This window comes from Ambystoma mexicanum, chromosome 3q (assembly GCF_040938575.1).
Source record: "Ambystoma mexicanum isolate Mex_15411 chromosome 3q, UKY_AmexF1_1, whole genome shotgun sequence".
NCBI lineage: Eukaryota > Metazoa > Chordata > Amphibia > Caudata > Ambystomatidae > Ambystoma > Ambystoma mexicanum.
The window spans coordinates 465,612,648-465,630,084 of record NC_090926.1 but is presented as its reverse complement, the minus strand read 5'-3'; the positions used below and the strand labels follow the sequence as shown (position 1 = coordinate 465,630,084).

Genomic DNA, 17,437 nt, shown 5'->3' with positions numbered 1-17,437 from the left:
ATCAGTTCATCCACAATAGGAATATCCATCGCCTCTCCCAGTTCTTTCATATCCCCGTCAGAGAGGTCAATCAAATCTAACAAGTCTGACGGGCTATCTCTACATTCCACAGTGGGATTGGGAATGGGATTTGATGGTTTGGGAGTTCTAAAGATTTCACATTGACCATTAGTTATGGCGATTTTGATATCCGCAATATCTGCTTTTATTTGCTCAATTGCGGTCACAATACCCTCCACAATACCACAGTATGGAGGTGTAGAATTTGGAACTGCTGTCTTTATACTGGTTGCTGGTAGAGCTGCCATTTCCGTAAATGATTTCATTTCAGCATCAACCATTCTAGCATCAGCTGGAGTTTGTGTAGACATATTGGCCAACGTTGCTTTCTCTTTAAAGTCACCCACTAAGGTAGATACAGCTCGACATGTAAATAGCATACCTTGCACCTTTGTTAATTTTACATAACATCTCAGTCATAGCTGATTTTAGGTTGCCCACTTCGAGATGTGTCAGCTCATGACCCTTGTCTAGCAGATTTAAGATTCTAGATATCACAGGGAAATTCATACCAAACCTATCCATATCACTCGCTGGGAGATCAGTCTTCATCATTATCACCACGCCCGTGATGCTTACCTCTCGTCAGTATCCCTGTTGTCAGGTCAAACATATCTATTTGTTCCCTAGACATAGAATGGGATTTGCACTTACTCATAGACATATTGACATGTGGAACCTGATCATATTGTTGTGCATGTTCCCTATGCCATTCCTTTTTGCTCCAATCAGCATCATTCATGTCACATGCAAATGCATAGGTGCCCTGTTTGTGCTGTGGGGGGAAGACTGAACATGTGTACATCCTCAATTCCAAATGCTCGTTTTGATAATGGGGTGGAGGGACTGAGGGAAAATCTCATCCTCTTCCCTACTTCCGCTTCAATAGCGGGACCCAGAATGGAACAATCATTTAACCCAACATTAGCAGCTTGAATGATTTTACTAACTGTTTCTTTATTACACAACCTTCCCACCTCCTCTGTCATAATTTTATTAGTCACATCCATGATTGTTATATCATTGACTTCTGTTACATTAAATTTGATATCATTTCACATTGCTTTGAGTTAACATGACTACCTCCCACAACTTCAACAATATTATCCGTAATTTGAGATAAGGATAAGGGGCTCGGTTCATTGCATTCAAAGTTTACAGTCTCAATCTGAGGGTTTACTTGAGCCCCCATCTCTTCATTGGGGGACATTACATTAAGCATTTCACCCTGCAGCATAGTAGGGCTATGTACATTAGTTAATTTCCTACCACTTCTTAGGCCGTTTACCATAATGCTGTATCTACTATGAGAGTCTACTATACGGTCCAAAACACCCACTCGCCGGAGTCAGCGAGTAGAGAGAGGGAAGGTATTGCAGACACTTATACTTCCTTATCTATAAGCCAAATAAGCACCAGAAAAGCACCAAATGGTAACTACTGCACAGTTTTTGTAACAATAGTACCCAGGGATTCAAATGTGAGGTGTACAAGTAGATACTTCAAATATTTGCTCTAACAGTCTTAGTTATGAAGAGGATCACTTCTCACCTCAAAGTGGTATCGCAAACCCTCGTCCAGCTCTGTAAACTTGACCTTATACATCTTGTATATAACCCTGTTTTAAGACTCTAGATGACAAACTGGCGGTATAGCCTCCCCAATCCGTCAATCCGTGACCCGTCCCACAGTCCAACAGTAAACGTGCACTTCCGGTGCACTTCCTGGATGCGCGCGCTGGATGCGCAAGCACCAGGATTATGTAGCTAGTGACAAGGGTCGAGTGGCGGGACTCGGGTGGGGGGCAGGCACCAAACACAGCCAATCAAAAGAGCCCTATTCAAAAGAGAGAAGCAAGATTCAGATGGGCGCAAGGAGCGCAATACAATGCAGCATGCAGCATGAATAAAGCACAATCCAAAAAGAAGCTGCACACTGTAACTCCACACGAGTCCACACTAGTCCGTGTTGCGCGGCAGTATACCACTCAAAACTTCACCTTGCCGACTCGTCTCCGACGTGCTCCACAATTCCGTATGTCCCAACGCCAACTCAGGCAGCGTGGAAGATCAGTCCAGTCTAACAGTAAACATGCACTTCCGATGCACTTCCTGGATGCGTGCGCTGAATGCGCGAGCACCAGGATTATGTAGCTAGTGACAAGGGTCGAGGGGTGGGACTCGGGTGGGGGCAGGCACCAAACACAGCCAATCAAAAGAGCCCTTGCCGACTCGACTCCGACGTGCTCCACAATTCCATATGTCCCAGCGCCAACTCCGGCAGTGTGGCAGATCAGTCCAGTCTAACAGTAAATGTGCACTTCCGGTGCACTTCCTGGATGCACGCCAACTTTTTTCACTAAAGTTAGGACGCTGGTTACTAGATTTGTCTGGAGAGGGAAGAGGAGTTGCCAGGAGATGACCGAACCATATGACCGCGGTGGCCTTGCAGCTCCTGACTTTGAACTTTATTACTTTGCGTCCCCAACACATTTCACTAAATACTGGTACACCACTGGCACACAGGTGGTTCATCTACCGTTGGAGCGATACGGAGCATTCCCCACTGACCTTCAGCCAGTGCTGTTCTGTGACAGGTATATAGATGCTTGCACTTATGACCTTGTTAGAACCACGGTCAATGCTTGGTCCAGGATCTTTCGGAAACTGCAGATTCAAACTCCCTATCATAAGGCAGTCCCACTTTGGGACTTTCCGGGCTTAACGCCCATGTTCGACAGGGAACTAAAAAAAGCTTGGGACCAAGCTGGGCAACTGACCCATGGGGATATTTCCTAGAGGGGAGATTTGTACCCCCCTGAAGGGTTTCCCTCAGCGACTGGGGGGTAGCCCGCTCCAAATGCTGCAATATTACCAAATACAGGCAGCGTTTCGGAAGAGGTGGTCTTCCTGCCCTGCAGAGCAAGAGATGCGCGAGTGCATCAATTCAATAGAGTCACCAGATGGGGCACGGCATGTGGTGACTACATTATACTGCATACTACAATCACACATACAGTCAGAAAACTGAATGAGGGTAGTGTGGGAAAGGGATTTGGGTATTGAAATAGTAGATAGCATCCCTGCCATTGATCATCCCTCGACTAAAACCGCTAGCCTCATTCCATATGTATTGGGCCTGCCCCCCCATTCTAGAGTTTTGTAGGAGTGTTGCAGGGATACTGGATACCATGTTACATATTCCACCATCCCTCTCACCGATAAAGTACCTACTGGGAGACATAGGGAAAATGTTTGTAACTCTCGACTTCTGTTTAATGCGGCTAGCGCAGTTGCCAAGCGATGTATATTGAAGTATTGGAAGTCGAGACATTCCCCTAGTAGTGCTGATGGGCTGTGTGCATTGATTGGAGTGAATGACCAAGTGGAGAGCTATGTAATTGTAGAGGAGGAACCAAATGCCTCTACAAAAAAGTCCCACCCCTAATCTTCCTATATTTTGGAAGTCGGAAATTTGTGACATGCACAACACCAATAATGGTACCTATCCCACAAAGAATCCTCGAGACAAGGTATCCATTGAGGAAGCCCTATATGATGTATTCGCTGGGAAATGACAGTCTTTTAAAGGAGGTTCCTGAAGAAGTGTGAAATGTCACATAAAGCAGGGATGACACACCAAGAAGAGATGCCAAGGAAGAGAATATATAAACCTTATAGAATCTGATGACGAAGTAAAGAGTTGAGTAACATTTCATGTGCGGGAATGAAGATTGCACTTGCGAAGAGCACTGAAGAAAAATGCAAATCGCTTTATAACTGTACAGATGCTGTAACGCAAATAGACTAAGTAACCATGAAGGCTGGCTATACGTAGTGAATAGACTGCAGGCGGTGCTGCCATTATATATATGTATAAAGAATCTGTATGTTCCATGTCGTATTTTAGCAAAGTAGGACCCCGTGAGCAGCAAAGGCTAAAAGTGTGGCGCAGTAGAGAAAGACGGCTGCCGATGAAGGAAGATTTGAGAAGGCTTGTCTGGCCCAGTGTCGTTGGGGCAGCCAAGAATCTGGCTATCTATTCGATACACTGAATGTGAGAAGCGATGCGAGCTCCTGTTGAGGTGCAATGGAAAAACACTACGAGTGCAAAGTTTTATTCATTTAATAGTATTAAAGGCGAAGGAGGAGCTAAAACACGGTCTCCTGTCACATGGTGTAAATGAAAACAGACTTTGGGCAAGCTACATCGAGACCGAAGATGTGCTCACACTCCCCTTCTCAGGCACAGCGATACTTTGCAAAGCCGAGTTCAAAGACAATTTGAATGGCAGACAGCAGGAGTGATGATGGGCTAATTGGGTGGGAAGACATGGTCAAGTCCACCCACAAGCACTTGGGGTAGAAGCTTGCATGCTGCTAGCGAGTGGAATATTCCAGAAGGGTACAAGCGTGCCAACCAATTACAGAGGGACACGTAGCAAAGAGCCCTACGTCAATGAAATGTCGTGTATTCTATGACACTGAGGATGACTTGCACTAGGGGTGGGTATACGTTGTCCACCTGTCTGTAGAGACCCAATCACAATCCTATTCCCCATAGAAAGCATACCTAGATGTTCCCCATAGACCAACCACAACCCAACTTAGGTTTTCTTATTTTGACACATAGTGTGACGTCAATGACGACAAGTTTTTACTATAGAACTGTGTTTTTTCATGTAACATGTTGAGAAACACCGAGACGTCCGTTGTACTCCAGGTTTTAGATAATTGCAGATAAAACAGCTAAGTTTTGCCAACTTCCCAAGTCTGTCCTATTATTGGTTTAAGAGTAAATTCTGCATCCTCATCCATACGATAAATCGTTACTTCGCTTAAAGGGCCTACGGTCTCATAATGCGGTGCCATCTATGAGTCGGCCTAAGTATATCTGGGACCCGCTCAGGGGATATTGGACGAATGCCAACTCCGATGACCCAGCGGTGTGGGATGACAATTATGCCCTGGCCTCCGATATACATCCTATACTTCTTTGTGCATTCTTTGTGCATTGCTGTTTGCATATGTAGTTGCTCTTTGGACCCAATGCCATGTTTTCAATGTGATATATGTGTGTATTGGGCCATGTCTGCTCTGCGACTGTCTCGTAAATAAAGTTTACACACAAACAAAAAAACATACAGTAAGCCATTACTGCTGCAGTAAGGAGCAGAAATGGAAGCAACAATCAAATCCCTAGCAAAGACGTCCAGCCCACAACCCAACCAATGAACAGTCAAACCAATATCTGAACTACACTTAAATACAATGGTAAAACATAGCAACAAGTTGGCACTCAAATGGACAGCTACAAAGATTCTCAACATGTGGAACATATGGAAATTAGCATTCTTTTGTCGCAAATACCATACCTAGTGCCGCAGAAGGCTTAAAAGAATAGTCCAATGCTCTGAAGGTTCATGTTTTTTTTAAATTAAATTCTTGTAGGGGTTCATGGCCATCCCTCACTCCTAAAAAGCACTCTCCTCCCTAGCCAAAACATCCCTGCACCCCAGTTCAGTATATTCAGCAGATCCCACCCTACTGTCTATGTTCTTACTTACGCTAGGCGTGAAGACCTAAAGGGTGGTTTGCATTCTCTAGCCAAACTCTTTTAGGGACTTCCTAACACGCCCTACACTATCCAGGTGTTAGTTTTCTAAAGGGGTTACTGTGATGCGCCGTACAGACACACTGCCCAATTCAGTCTCTTTCCCTTCAAGCCCACCTTTGCCACACTTCCCGATGGTCCCTATTCAATACTCTCCTCCTACCGGCTCCACCCTCCTTACTCCATCTACTCTCTTCCATCCCTCTGGTACCTCACCCTTCTAACCAATGAAAATCACCTCCACAGTCTTTCCTCCTGCTGGTCTCTTGGTCTGCCACCTACACAGCCTCTGTCCTCACCCAAACAATCCACAACCACCTCCTTTCTGTTGCCATTGGGTGTCCAGCACTATCCAATCTAGACCCACCTTTCCCTCCAGTTTGTTGTTACACAGAGAAACATTGATAAACTGTGGGGTAAGCCCCACCCCTTTTCTCTGAGGCTGTCCACCGAGACTCAACAACGGTGGCTCGTGTTTTGCCAAATGCACTGCAACGTTAAAGGGTCTCAGGCCTTCCCCCAGGCCTTCCCCCATGGAAGTAAGTCTTTGTTGAAAGAATCAAACAAAGTCTGGAAAGCATCTTGCTTATGGGACGAGACAATATTGTACTGCACAGAAATATAGTGGTGAAAGAGGGCAGGAACTGGGATCATCTTAACGGCCACTGTCCTCCTCGAGGGAAGGGCTGGCTCTGGATTGCTCGCTGGTAGGCCTTCCACCCCATCTGAGAGCGATTCCCATCCCCTCTTGAAAATGCCAGGAAACTGGCTGTCAACCTAGCCTTAATTCTAGTGCAGGATTCGAAATTGCTGAGGGCCATTTAGCTTCTGCTTCTACCTGCTATCCTACGCCACAACGTTGATGCCTTCAGGACTTTAAACCCGGCCTACTGAACCCTCTGTGGCAAAGCCCGCGGTGTTGAGTACCGCATGTGTTTGGCGACAAAGAGGTTCGCAGTCGTCGACCTTCAGTGACCGAACCTAAGACATTGTGAAACAAACCAAGGAGAAGCGCTGTAAGCGAACTGTTGATGCAAGCCAGAAGGAGGGTCAGGTTGACCTAGAGTTGTGTTGAACCATTTGAAAAGAATAAAAGTAATACAAGTGGCTGAATTAGAGTGTTGGGGAAGGGAACCCCTAGACTTAAGGAACTGCAAATATCTTGAAAACGAAGCCTCAAGACCCATTTTGTTTGATCTGTGTTCAACACCGAGAATTGTGTGGAACTTTCTTGAACTTGGGGGAAGGGGAGCTGAAGAGGAAGCTAAGAGCTGAAAGAAGCTCAGAACTATGTGTTAATCACCATTTATTGAATTATTGACCTCCCTACACATTGGTTAGCTTTAGTTGTGGGGGCAAGGATAGGTTTTGGACACAGACAGAGACTTTTAAGTTGAACTCTGACTCAGACTTTCCTTAGTTTCGTGCAGGTAGGGAAATCCCACCTTAGCATTGGGCAAGTTAGGCCTTCTACCATCCTGACATTTGAGGTAACACATTATTTCTGTTTGAATCCGTTGTCTGCGTCTTGCTTCATGATGCCTTCACACGTGGTCCCATCATTTAGCTATGGCACAAGTAAGAAAACCCCGGCCCAAAACCCCCCTCCCCCATGCGGCGAGATCCTTAGATAGGAAGGGGCCAGAGAGGCTACAAACTTGAGATTGCAGTCTTATTGGAAAATCCATCATACCCCTCAGTCCCAAAACCCCCATCTGTCACTGCCAACAAACTGCTCTTCACCATCCTGCAGCCATAGCATGTCCCGGTCCCTTTTTTAGGGCAAGGTGCTGCACATTTTTTAAATTCCACCCTCCATCTTTTCTGCTCCAACTTGCATTGTGAATAATCTCCTGTGGGGTTGCAGCATCACTCTGATAACGAACGCCTGGCACCACCTCAAAACCTGGTGAGTTTGTGTTTGGTGGTGGTGGTGGTGGTGGAGGAGGGAGGATCTCATTTTAGACTGTGTGATGGGAATTCGAGGCTTGATGGAGACAGCAAGGAAGATGGGAAAGAATTTGGGCCTGACCAATGCCTGACACATTTGTGCACAGCCCAAGACAGTACATGCTCAAGACAGGCCCTGTCCTAATAGGCAGAATTCCCAGTTGGCCACGGAGCAAAACTCCTGAGCATGGTAGAGTGACCTTTGAGGCATCTCTCAGCATCCCCATCTGCATGCTAAGCAAGGCAACATGGGCGACTGTGGCCCCAAATCTAAAGCAGCCCCTTCTCTGAAGCAAATATTTTGCTTCACATAACCATTAGCTTTTGGTAATCTGCCATCTCACAGATGCTCGTTTTATTTCACACAGCATACAATATATTGATGTGCGAGAGGAGGGATTGACAGAGGCAGGTTGAGTGAATGAACCTGTATGTAAGAGGCCAGTGGTGGGAGTGCAGGTTTTCAGGCTATTTTGTCTTGTAAGGCCTACGCCCCCATCCCCCACTAACCATCTCAGCTGTAAGATCTGCTGCCATCTTACAATGCACGCAGAAACCCCCACAGATGGTCACCACATCCTTGGCTCTCCCCTTTAGCCCTTTCACACATCAGCGGCTAACTAGACCCAAGCCACTGTAGTCTATCAGATCTTGGGCTCTTTCACTATGTTAATGTTAAAGGATATTTATACCGCGCACGGTCACCGCCGGAGTGGTCCCCTGGTGGCTCTGAAAGGCAAGAGGATAGGGTAAGTTAGTAGGACAGAGCAGGAGAAAGAGCAAGAGAGCTGTGATGTGTTGTTGGCAGCTTCGGTTGGGTTTACACCATTTGCTGAGCTTAGGTGTATTCTTTCAGTTAGTTGCCTTCATGTGCTGTTGTGTGAGGCTATGCGTGGTTTGTTTTGTTGTTGCGGCACTCAAGAACCAGGTACTTCCGACAGGAACCCATCAACACCCCTGGTGTTGCATTGGTTTTCCCACTGTCCCACTAAGGAACATCAACGCCCCCCACTTTTTTTTTTTATCAGAACCCACACAGCAAGGAAACCAATAGTGGTAGACCGGTGCTGTGCAAGACCCCCATGTTTAAGAAATCCACTACTGACACAAACAATCCCTTCTTCTGCAAGCCTGTCTCTCTCTCCTTCACCACCACTCCTAAATCCTTGAGAGGGATGTCTTGTTCCATATTTTCAGTTGCCTGGAGACTTGCTTACTCTGATTCCCGACAATCATTTTTCAGGAGCAAATGGCCGATCAAAACCATTCGCACGCCATCTCCCACTCTCTCCTCTATCCTCATACTACTTTAGCTCTCTGCAGTCTTTGATACCATGAACCATCCGTTCTTCCTTCATACCTTCTCCCTCCCTTGCTTTAAGAACACCACCCGCGACTGCCTAGCCATCTACATCTCTGCCCACTCCATCTCAGGGGAATTCAGCACCTCCTCTCCCACCAATTTCCTTTAAGAGTTCAACCAAGTGTCAGACATTAGTCTACTCGGCTTCACACAAACACCTCCCTTCTTGGGTTAACTCACCCCTTCCTTTGGCTTCCAATACCAGTAGTTGATACCTAGATCTTTTCCCCGTATCTTTCACTTCTGCTATTTGTGAATGCATCCAAACTGCTTCACAGCCATCCACCACGTATCCAGTGAAAAAGTCGCTAGGAGGCAACATTTCCCCAAATGCGCACTCCCAAGAAATGCAAGCACTTTCTCCAAATATTCTAGATGGGGAGTATATAATAGTAAATAATACCTGTCCTTGAAAAAGTGGGGGGGGGGGGACTTTTAGGGTTGCAGGAAAAAGTGTTACATACCTGGCACCTTTTCCCAGGCAACATTATCACATGGAACTTCTACCACTGGATGGCCACAAAATGCCTGATGCTATACTCCTCTAAGACTAAGTCGTCTACCTCCCTTCCTCAAAAGGTAAAACGCACTCTCACCCTTCCTCCTCATATCCTCACCCAAGTCTTGTAACTTTGGGTCCTAATTGACTGCCACCTAAGACTTCAACAGTTTATCACAGCAACTGCTGCCTGAATAAATGTTCTCGATGTAAGGGAAATCCACTGCACTGTATCCAAGACTTGGCCAAAATGCTCATCTCTACCCATGTAATCAGCATCCCCGTTACACTTTCTTTCTCGCAAACTAATTCTTCTTTATTAACATTCTCAAATACTCAAGGTTAATGTCACATTTACAAGTTTGGAAGGCACCAGTTGGCCTGAGCAGCCAAAAGTAACTCCTGGTAGCTTTTGGTTTTAAGCTAACCAGGATCTAGTATGCTAGAAGCAGGAGCTAAATAGCTCCCAGCTCCCCTCAATTTCGAACCCTGCATAACCATCCATCCATAACCCTGCACCCCCACTTTCCAAACTGCATCTATCTCTACCCTCGTAGTCTTAAAGACATAACGTTGGTGGAACTGTTTAAAACCAGACAGAAGTGCTATTTGTGCTAGCCATCGAAAGGACATCCTCTCATCAGGGCTCACTAACCTACCCTATTTCATACTCCCCCAATAAATATCACCCATGTATGTACAAATATTAGTGTGCTCTGGAACTAGGCCATTGGTGTCATTCTTATTTATGTCTGTTCCCTGTTACAATTCCCAGTCTCCCTTCATCAACTTGTCTCCACTCAGTCAATGTACCACTTACATTATAAAGCCACCATACGCAGGGACTGCCCTAGCCCTGCGCCGTTATCTGCAATTCATCGAAATAACCCATTTCTAATAGAAATTACAACTATAATGTTTAATAAATACAAGAACAACATAGGAAACGTAGGTTTGATTCTTGTAACATATTATTGACGGTATAACTGTGATGTGCCTCAATCATGATTCATTGATATATTCCAGCATGCAGGAATCACCTGGTTCCTTGGCTCCCGGCAGATTTCTGGCACAGGTGAATTCGGATCTCCTTCAGGTTCTTGCTCAGTTTTGACCCCAGAGTCCTCACCACTGCTGCTGCCGTCGCCATGTTTCCACGAGAACCACACACTGCAGTGGTCCTTTTTCAGTTTTTACGTTACCCGTGCGTGATCAGTGACTGCAGTATTCTTTACGTTTACCCTTTCGGCGCCATGCATGAGCTCATCCAGTGTATGCGACCAGCCAGAAACCTATTATATTAATATCATGTACATCTATAGTTATAAATAAGAAGTCGATGTTATATCTACAAATTTAGGATTTGTGTTTTTTTTGGGAATGTGTTGAATGGCGTGCACATTTTATGATGTACTGTTTAGATAACTATGATTTCCAGACGGGCTCTTCGCTTGGTTTATTAATTTCTCCCCATTCCAAGATGGCCCTCAGGGTTACAGACAATGTGTTCTATAGGGTGGGCTGTGTTTGCTTCTCCGAGTGCGATTGGTTTGTCTTGATATCTCGCGCTAGGTGTAGTGGGAGGAGGTTCGAATCGTTTATTCTTGGATTTCGGTGGTGGTTGTAGAACGTAACTGTTGTCAAGATGCCGGAAAGAGAAAGCAGTAAGTGTGTGTCGGGAGGAGTTATAAAGGACGGCGAACATGAGTAGGGCAGGATAGCAATTGAGATAGCATAACAGTCGCGATGCATTGTGGGAATCCAATTATCAAAACAATATAATGCCCTCTTTTAGTTTGGGGTAATGGGATACCACTGCATTTGCCAGAAGTATATATCAAACCGCGGAGTACACGCCTACCCACTTAGTCTAGAGCAGTGGACGGACTTGCATGATATATAACCAGAGGCTTCACAACATTATGAAAGTTTGCATTTTACACAGTTAGGCAAGGCATTTTCACAAAAGTGGTATTCTCGGTTAATGTCAAATGTTTGTAATCTTAACATCTGCACGAAAAGAGATCTTCATGTGGCGATTGCTTCTATAAAAGCATTATAACCTAAAGTATTAAACCCCTGCTGTAAGTTGTTGCATTTCTTTATGTATTGTTTGCTTGTTAGGCGCTTATACAATAAGAAAATACTGTTTCAAAGTGACCACAGGGCAAGGAGGCAGCGATGGTGGGAAATAAGTCAGAACACAATATTTAAGAGCAGAGGGGGGGAGGGACGAACCTACTCTGCCTTGTGAGTATTCAGAACGTGCAAGTGCAGAACAGAAGAGGGGGTAAGTGCTGGGGAGTCCGAGCTCGTGGGTGAGCCATAGACGAAGTGCTAGGAATGAATGCTACACGGCCTGGCCCACGGGAGGTGTAAGTGCGAGCCTCCAGAGCGCAGGGTGTGCAGATGCAAAGTGCTGTGGAGAGACAGGAGCTGGGAAGAATTGGTGTGAGAGATCAAGGCCCGAGGATGCGTAAGGGCCAAGGACACTGATTCAGCAACTGTGAGATTAGCACAGGAGGGAAGGGGGAGAAAAAGAGGAACTTATTAAGGAGCTTCCGGAATTTGAAAAGATTCTGCTGCAGGGGTAGCGGGAGGCTATTCCACTTGAGCTGGTGAAATCTCCATTGACGCCTATGGACGGTAAAGGAATTAGCGGGTGTCAGCCACCAAAAGCAGGTTAATTGACAGGTATGCTGTTAAGCTAGTTGATCACAGGGCACGTGTCGCTTACCTGCTCAAAGGCCCAGCTCAGAAAACTTAGTGGCTATAGTCGGAGGGCCTGGATACAAATACCACAGCAATGTGCTACCAGATCATTCACATGTCATACCTCATTCTCATTTGCATTGGTTTGAATTGGGCAGTTGAATCTCCTGCTACAAGGACTGCTACGTTGTTAAGTAAGAAATTGGCGGATCACTGCTGAACTAATATATTTTCAAAAACATCTAAAGGAAACAAACTTTCCACCCTGTGGTCTCATATAAATGATGATAAACCGTATGCACAGGATCCCTGCTTGATCACATTTTAAGTATGATATGTCATTTATAACGTGACTGTACACAAGTGTTTCTAGGTAAGGCAAGGGAGGGAATGCAGAGGGAGGACAAGACAAATGATCTTAGTAGGCCTTGTGACATTCAGATCGTGGAGATCCCACATCGTATCCCTGACGTCTGAAAATGCCAGGGGTCCCCTTCAGGGAGAGACTTTCCCCCAGAGAGCGCTGTCTGCAAACAACTTGTCAGACCAGGGGCTCAGGTGAAAAGGCCGGGCAGCAACGGAGCTAGAGTGGAAGGAAACACATAGGTACACTGATCACGCTATGAAACAACAGAAAATATCAATCCTCCCACAACACACTCGCCAACTCTTACCTGTGATCCGTGAGTGATAGGTCAAGAACCTACAAGTGCGCGCCGGCCTTGGATGGCAGGAATCTTCTTATGTGGTGCAGAATGGAAGTAACTGACCCGGGCTGAACGAGGGCGCAACTAACGAAACAAGAGTCAATGTCAATCCATAATATCCCAGTGATGGTGTAAAGTCTCCAGAGCAATCCGTGAGTAGATGAAGCAGCAAACACCTGAATGCTGTTACTCATGTGCACAAGATGAAAGATTAGAGGCACCCCTGTAATGTGTTATGCGTAGACGGGAAAGCCAGGGTGCACTCGTTGCCCTTGAGGGTTCAGGGATCACAGGTTAAAACAGGGACCATGCGCAAAAAGTGGATTAGTAGAAGAAGGAGATCCGACAGTGGGGGTCAAAAACCAGGAAGACGGCTCAGGAAACGAGGGAGCCGAGCTTCCTAACAAGAGGGCAGGAAGCCAGAAAGCAAGTCCAATAAGCGAAGCGAAAGGTCCTGGAAACGGGGGAAAATCAGCTGTAATAGTTGCGAGGACAAGGAAGAACGAAAGCAGCAGCCTTGCCGGGCGAGACGCGATGGTTAAAGGGGTAGCCCAGCTAAACATTTTATTTAAAAAATAGATAGGCAACATTAAAAAAAAATACTATACTAGTACTTTTTTTTTTTTTTAAACTTCCTATGTAAAATTTTGAGGTATTCAAGCTCGAAATTCGCAAAAGCAAGCACATGGGCGCATCCATTTTGTGAAATGGATGCCCGCCTGTGCTGGCTTTTGCGGCACTAATGAAGGAAAAGCCAGACAGCTGTAGTAAATAAAAGCTACCGCTGGGTGGCTTTTCCTTCATTGGTGCCGTACACGGAGGACGGGGACCGGAGACCAGAGCAGGAGAGCTAAGTGCTATTTATTTTTTTAAAAAAAATAAGCACTATCTGCGTTTTTTTTTCTACGTTTTCCAGGCTGGAGGAGCCCGGAAAACATAGAAATAAAACTGCAGCTTTAAAAATGTTGTATTTATGTTTGCGATCGCTTTTGAAGCGACCGCACACATAAATACAACGTTATTGTGTTTGAAACCGCAGCGTTTTTAAACACAACCGCGTTGCTTCTGCCTGTTGTGGCTATCACTTTGGGTCGCCAGTGCTCCCTCAGGGGAGCACCGGAGACCCAAAGTGAAAGCCAAGGCAGGCAGAAACACAACGCGGTTGTGTTTACATGCCGCAGTGTTTCTGCCTACAGCTGATTTCCCATTTGGGACTCTCGGGCTCCCCACGGGGGGCCCGAGAGCCCCAAATGGGAAATGCTAAATGCTGCAGTGTTTCTGCCTAAATCTGCTTTCCCATTTGGGGCTCCCTGTGGGGAGCCCGAGAACCCCAAATGGGAAAGCAGATTTAGGCAGAAACACAACCGCGTTGTGTTTCTGCCTGCCTTGGCTTTCACTTTGGGTCTCCGGTGCTCCCCTCGGGGAGCACCGGAGACCCAAAGTGATAGCCACAGCAGGCAGAAATACAATGTTATTGTGTTTGAAAGCGCTGCGGTTTTTCTTTCCGAGTTTCTCAGGCTCCAGAACCTTGGAAAGAAAAACCGCAGCGTTTTCAAACACAATAACATTGTATTTATGTGTGCGGTCGCTTCAAAAGCGACCGCAAACATAAATACGTTTTTAAAGCTGCGGTTTTATTTCTAAGTTTTCCGGGCTACTCCAGCCCGGAAAACTTAGGAAAAAAAACGCAGCTAGTGCTTATTTAAAAAAAAAAAAATAGCGCTTGCCGAGATTCAGCTGCAGCTTTCCTGCTCTGGTCTCCGGTCCCCGTCCTCCGCGTACAGCACCAATGAAGGAAAAGCCACCCAGCGGTAGCTTTTGTTTACTACAGCTGGCTGGCTTTTCCTTCATTAGTGCCGCAAAAGCCAGGACAGGCGGGCATCCATTTCACAAAATGGATGCACCCATGTGCTTGCTTTTGCGAATTTTGAGCTTGAATAGCTCAAAATTTTACATAGGAAGTTTAAAAAAAAAAAAAGTGCTAGAATTTTTTTTTAATGTTGCCTATCTATTTTTTTAAATACATTTTTTAGCTGGACTACCCCTTTAAGGAGTGTCGCCCGGCACTTACGCGATGCCCCTGAAAAAGACGCCAGGGCACTTGCCATTGTTTCCACGCTGATTAGAAGGGCAGCCTTTTACATGCTGTGCAGTACTTTCTGACAAATGGAGAGGCGGAAAGTGCCAGGGAGAGGGAAAGTGGAAGTTCAAGTAGGGCAACATTGCTCTGAAGAAATGCAGCGGCTCAGGGTAAGTGCAAGCAGGCATGGGGCTGTAGAGGTTACATTTAAAACCCCTAAGTGCACGGTAGGCCTGAAGGCAGTGCAGGGAAGACTGATCATGGAGGACCCTGGCAACCAGTGAGACTCTGGGTAGTCAAGCAACTAGTCAGCGCAGCAGACGGGTAGGTCAGCAGAGAAGGCGGAGGGGGGAGCAAGAAAGACGAGGAGAAAAGGAAGGCCTTGAGCAACTTCCAGAACTTCAGGTGGTCCGGCTCAAGTTTGAGAAGGGCAGGGAAGCCATTCCAGAGGGAGGCACCTGCAGAAGAGAGAGATGTACCCCCACCCCCACTCTCTGCCTGGAGAAGCGTCTGACCCTCAGGGAGTTGGAGGTAGCTGAGCGAAGGGCTCAAGAAGGAATGTATTTTGGAGAGAGAGTTGGATGTAGTGCGGGCCCCAGCCCCAGAAAGCCTTGTGGATGATGGAGAGGGTCTTGAACTTGATCCTGGGAGCCATTGGACCGATTTCCGGGCTGGAGAGATTAGGTCCCTGGGCTTGAGGCCAAGGATAAGTCTCGCAGTCCTGTTCTGGATTAGTTGCAGAGGGCAGAGAGTAGCGGAAGGCAGATTGAGAGAGAGGCTATTGCAGTAGTCCAGCCTAGAGAGAGCCAGGGCTCTGCCGACAGTAAGTTTCTGGGGTTACCTAATATAATGAAGACTACCTCTGAGGAGGTGCATCTGGTAGTGGGCCTTCTTGACAAGGTCTGTGATGTGAGTAGAGAAGGACAGAGTGGAATCGAAAATGACTCCCAGGTTTTTTGCCTCACAGGAAGGTGAAGGAAGAGGGCCCAAGGAAGGCGGCCAGAGTGAGGGAGGGAAAGCGGGAACAGGGCTTCCAATGAGAAGGATCTCCGTCTTGCTGGCATTAAAGCAGAGATGGTTGGCGGCGCACCAATCCTGAATAGCGGATAGACAGTCGTGAATGAATGAGAGAGGAGGCAGAGGGGACCCTGAAAGAGAGCTGATCATTAGTTATTAGCTAGATTGAATATTCTTTAAGTGAAATTTGCTTTAGTGCAAATATTTAGCCAGTGCAAACCCCTACCCCGGCCACCTGGTCAGTGTTTTTCACCTTTACCAACTGGAATATAATTGTTCTCATAACCTTGCTTCGTCAAAGGAAACAAACGATCTGTGTGATCTTTCAACAAACTATTGCTCTTCCAGTTTACAGTGTAGCCCTGCAATATTCCAGGAAAGTACAGATATAGAGGTCAACAACCTGTTCTATTCACTTTCATGTGGAAAGTGCATTCCTGGCGGGGTGGGGCAAATTTTCATGTACTCCAAGGTCTGTGAATACCAGTAGAAACTTGCATTTGTATAGATGGCATTCAGTACTATGTTTATTGCAATGGCTATCTAGACATTGTAGAGGCACTGGCTTTCTAAGGTCGGGTCTAGTCTAACGCAGTTCAGTTTGAATTAACTCTGGAACTCTGACCTGCCATTCCCTTTAGGATTACAAATTGAATGAATTTATTTTTGAAGATTGGAAATTTAAATGACCTGTAAGGTATTTTCCCAGTTTCGTTTTGTCTTCAGAATATTTGATGTACAGGACGATTTGTGGTTCTGAACCTTATTTGACTTGATTAAATAATCCTTGTACAATATCTTTTTATTAAAATTAGATTTGTACGGCAAGTTGTTGTGGGGTGTAATTGTTACATGGGTGTGACGTCGTCTCTATCACAGTGTGGAATGGTGGAATGACACTGGAATGCTGCTTGAGGGTGATCTGAGGTTCTGTAAGTGGAAGTTAGATTACTGGAATAATACTTGGTAAGGACCTGCCTGGTGGTGGTGCCAGCTGTCTGATATTACCCATTCACCTGTCTACAAGGACCTGTAACTACAACAATAAAGAAGACATGGTCACACCACTTACCTGTGTCTCTGTGTGCATCCTTCAAACTTAACATTGGCGACAAGGAGAACGAAGAACCCTGTGCCAGGGCTGCTGCGGGGGGCAGAGAACAGATAGCCGCCCCCACCACCCAGGGTGAGAAGTCTGGAGAGCAGTCAGTCTATTGCCGGCAAGGAAGGAAGAGGGGTGAGTGCTGGAGTGAGCTCGGGGCGGGCGGGCGGGCGGTGGGACAGAATACTGCGTGGGGAGAGTGGAATTGCATAGAGCCGCCTTGGGCTTTCCAGCATCTTGCCTGCACTCCGATTGCCCTCTCTGCCACCGGGGTGGGGACTGCAGCAGAGGCTGTCAGAAGTGCTGCTACAACGTGGGGAGTACCAGCCAGGTG

At 46.3% G+C, this 17,437-nt stretch overlaps 2 protein-coding genes across 2 annotated transcripts in view; one reads left to right on the top strand and one right to left on the bottom strand.

The window, feature by feature from the left end:
• NDUFA2 (NADH:ubiquinone oxidoreductase subunit A2) overlaps positions 1-11,005 on the bottom strand; it is a 117,975-nt gene extending 106,970 nt beyond the window's left edge. The window contains exon 1 of the mRNA XM_069654235.1: positions 10,526-11,005. Coding sequence (XP_069510336.1) covers positions 10,526-10,635 — 110 coding nt within the window. The 5' untranslated portion in view covers positions 10,636-11,005. The remainder of the gene's footprint in view (positions 1-10,525) is intronic.
• Positions 11,006-11,024: 19 nt separating this feature from the next.
• The window catches only part of IK (IK cytokine), a 433,474-nt gene continuing 427,061 nt past the window's right edge, over positions 11,025-17,437 (top strand). The window contains exon 1 of the mRNA XM_069654229.1: positions 11,025-11,149. Coding sequence (XP_069510330.1) covers positions 11,131-11,149 — 19 coding nt within the window. The 5' untranslated portion in view covers positions 11,025-11,130. The remainder of the gene's footprint in view (positions 11,150-17,437) is intronic.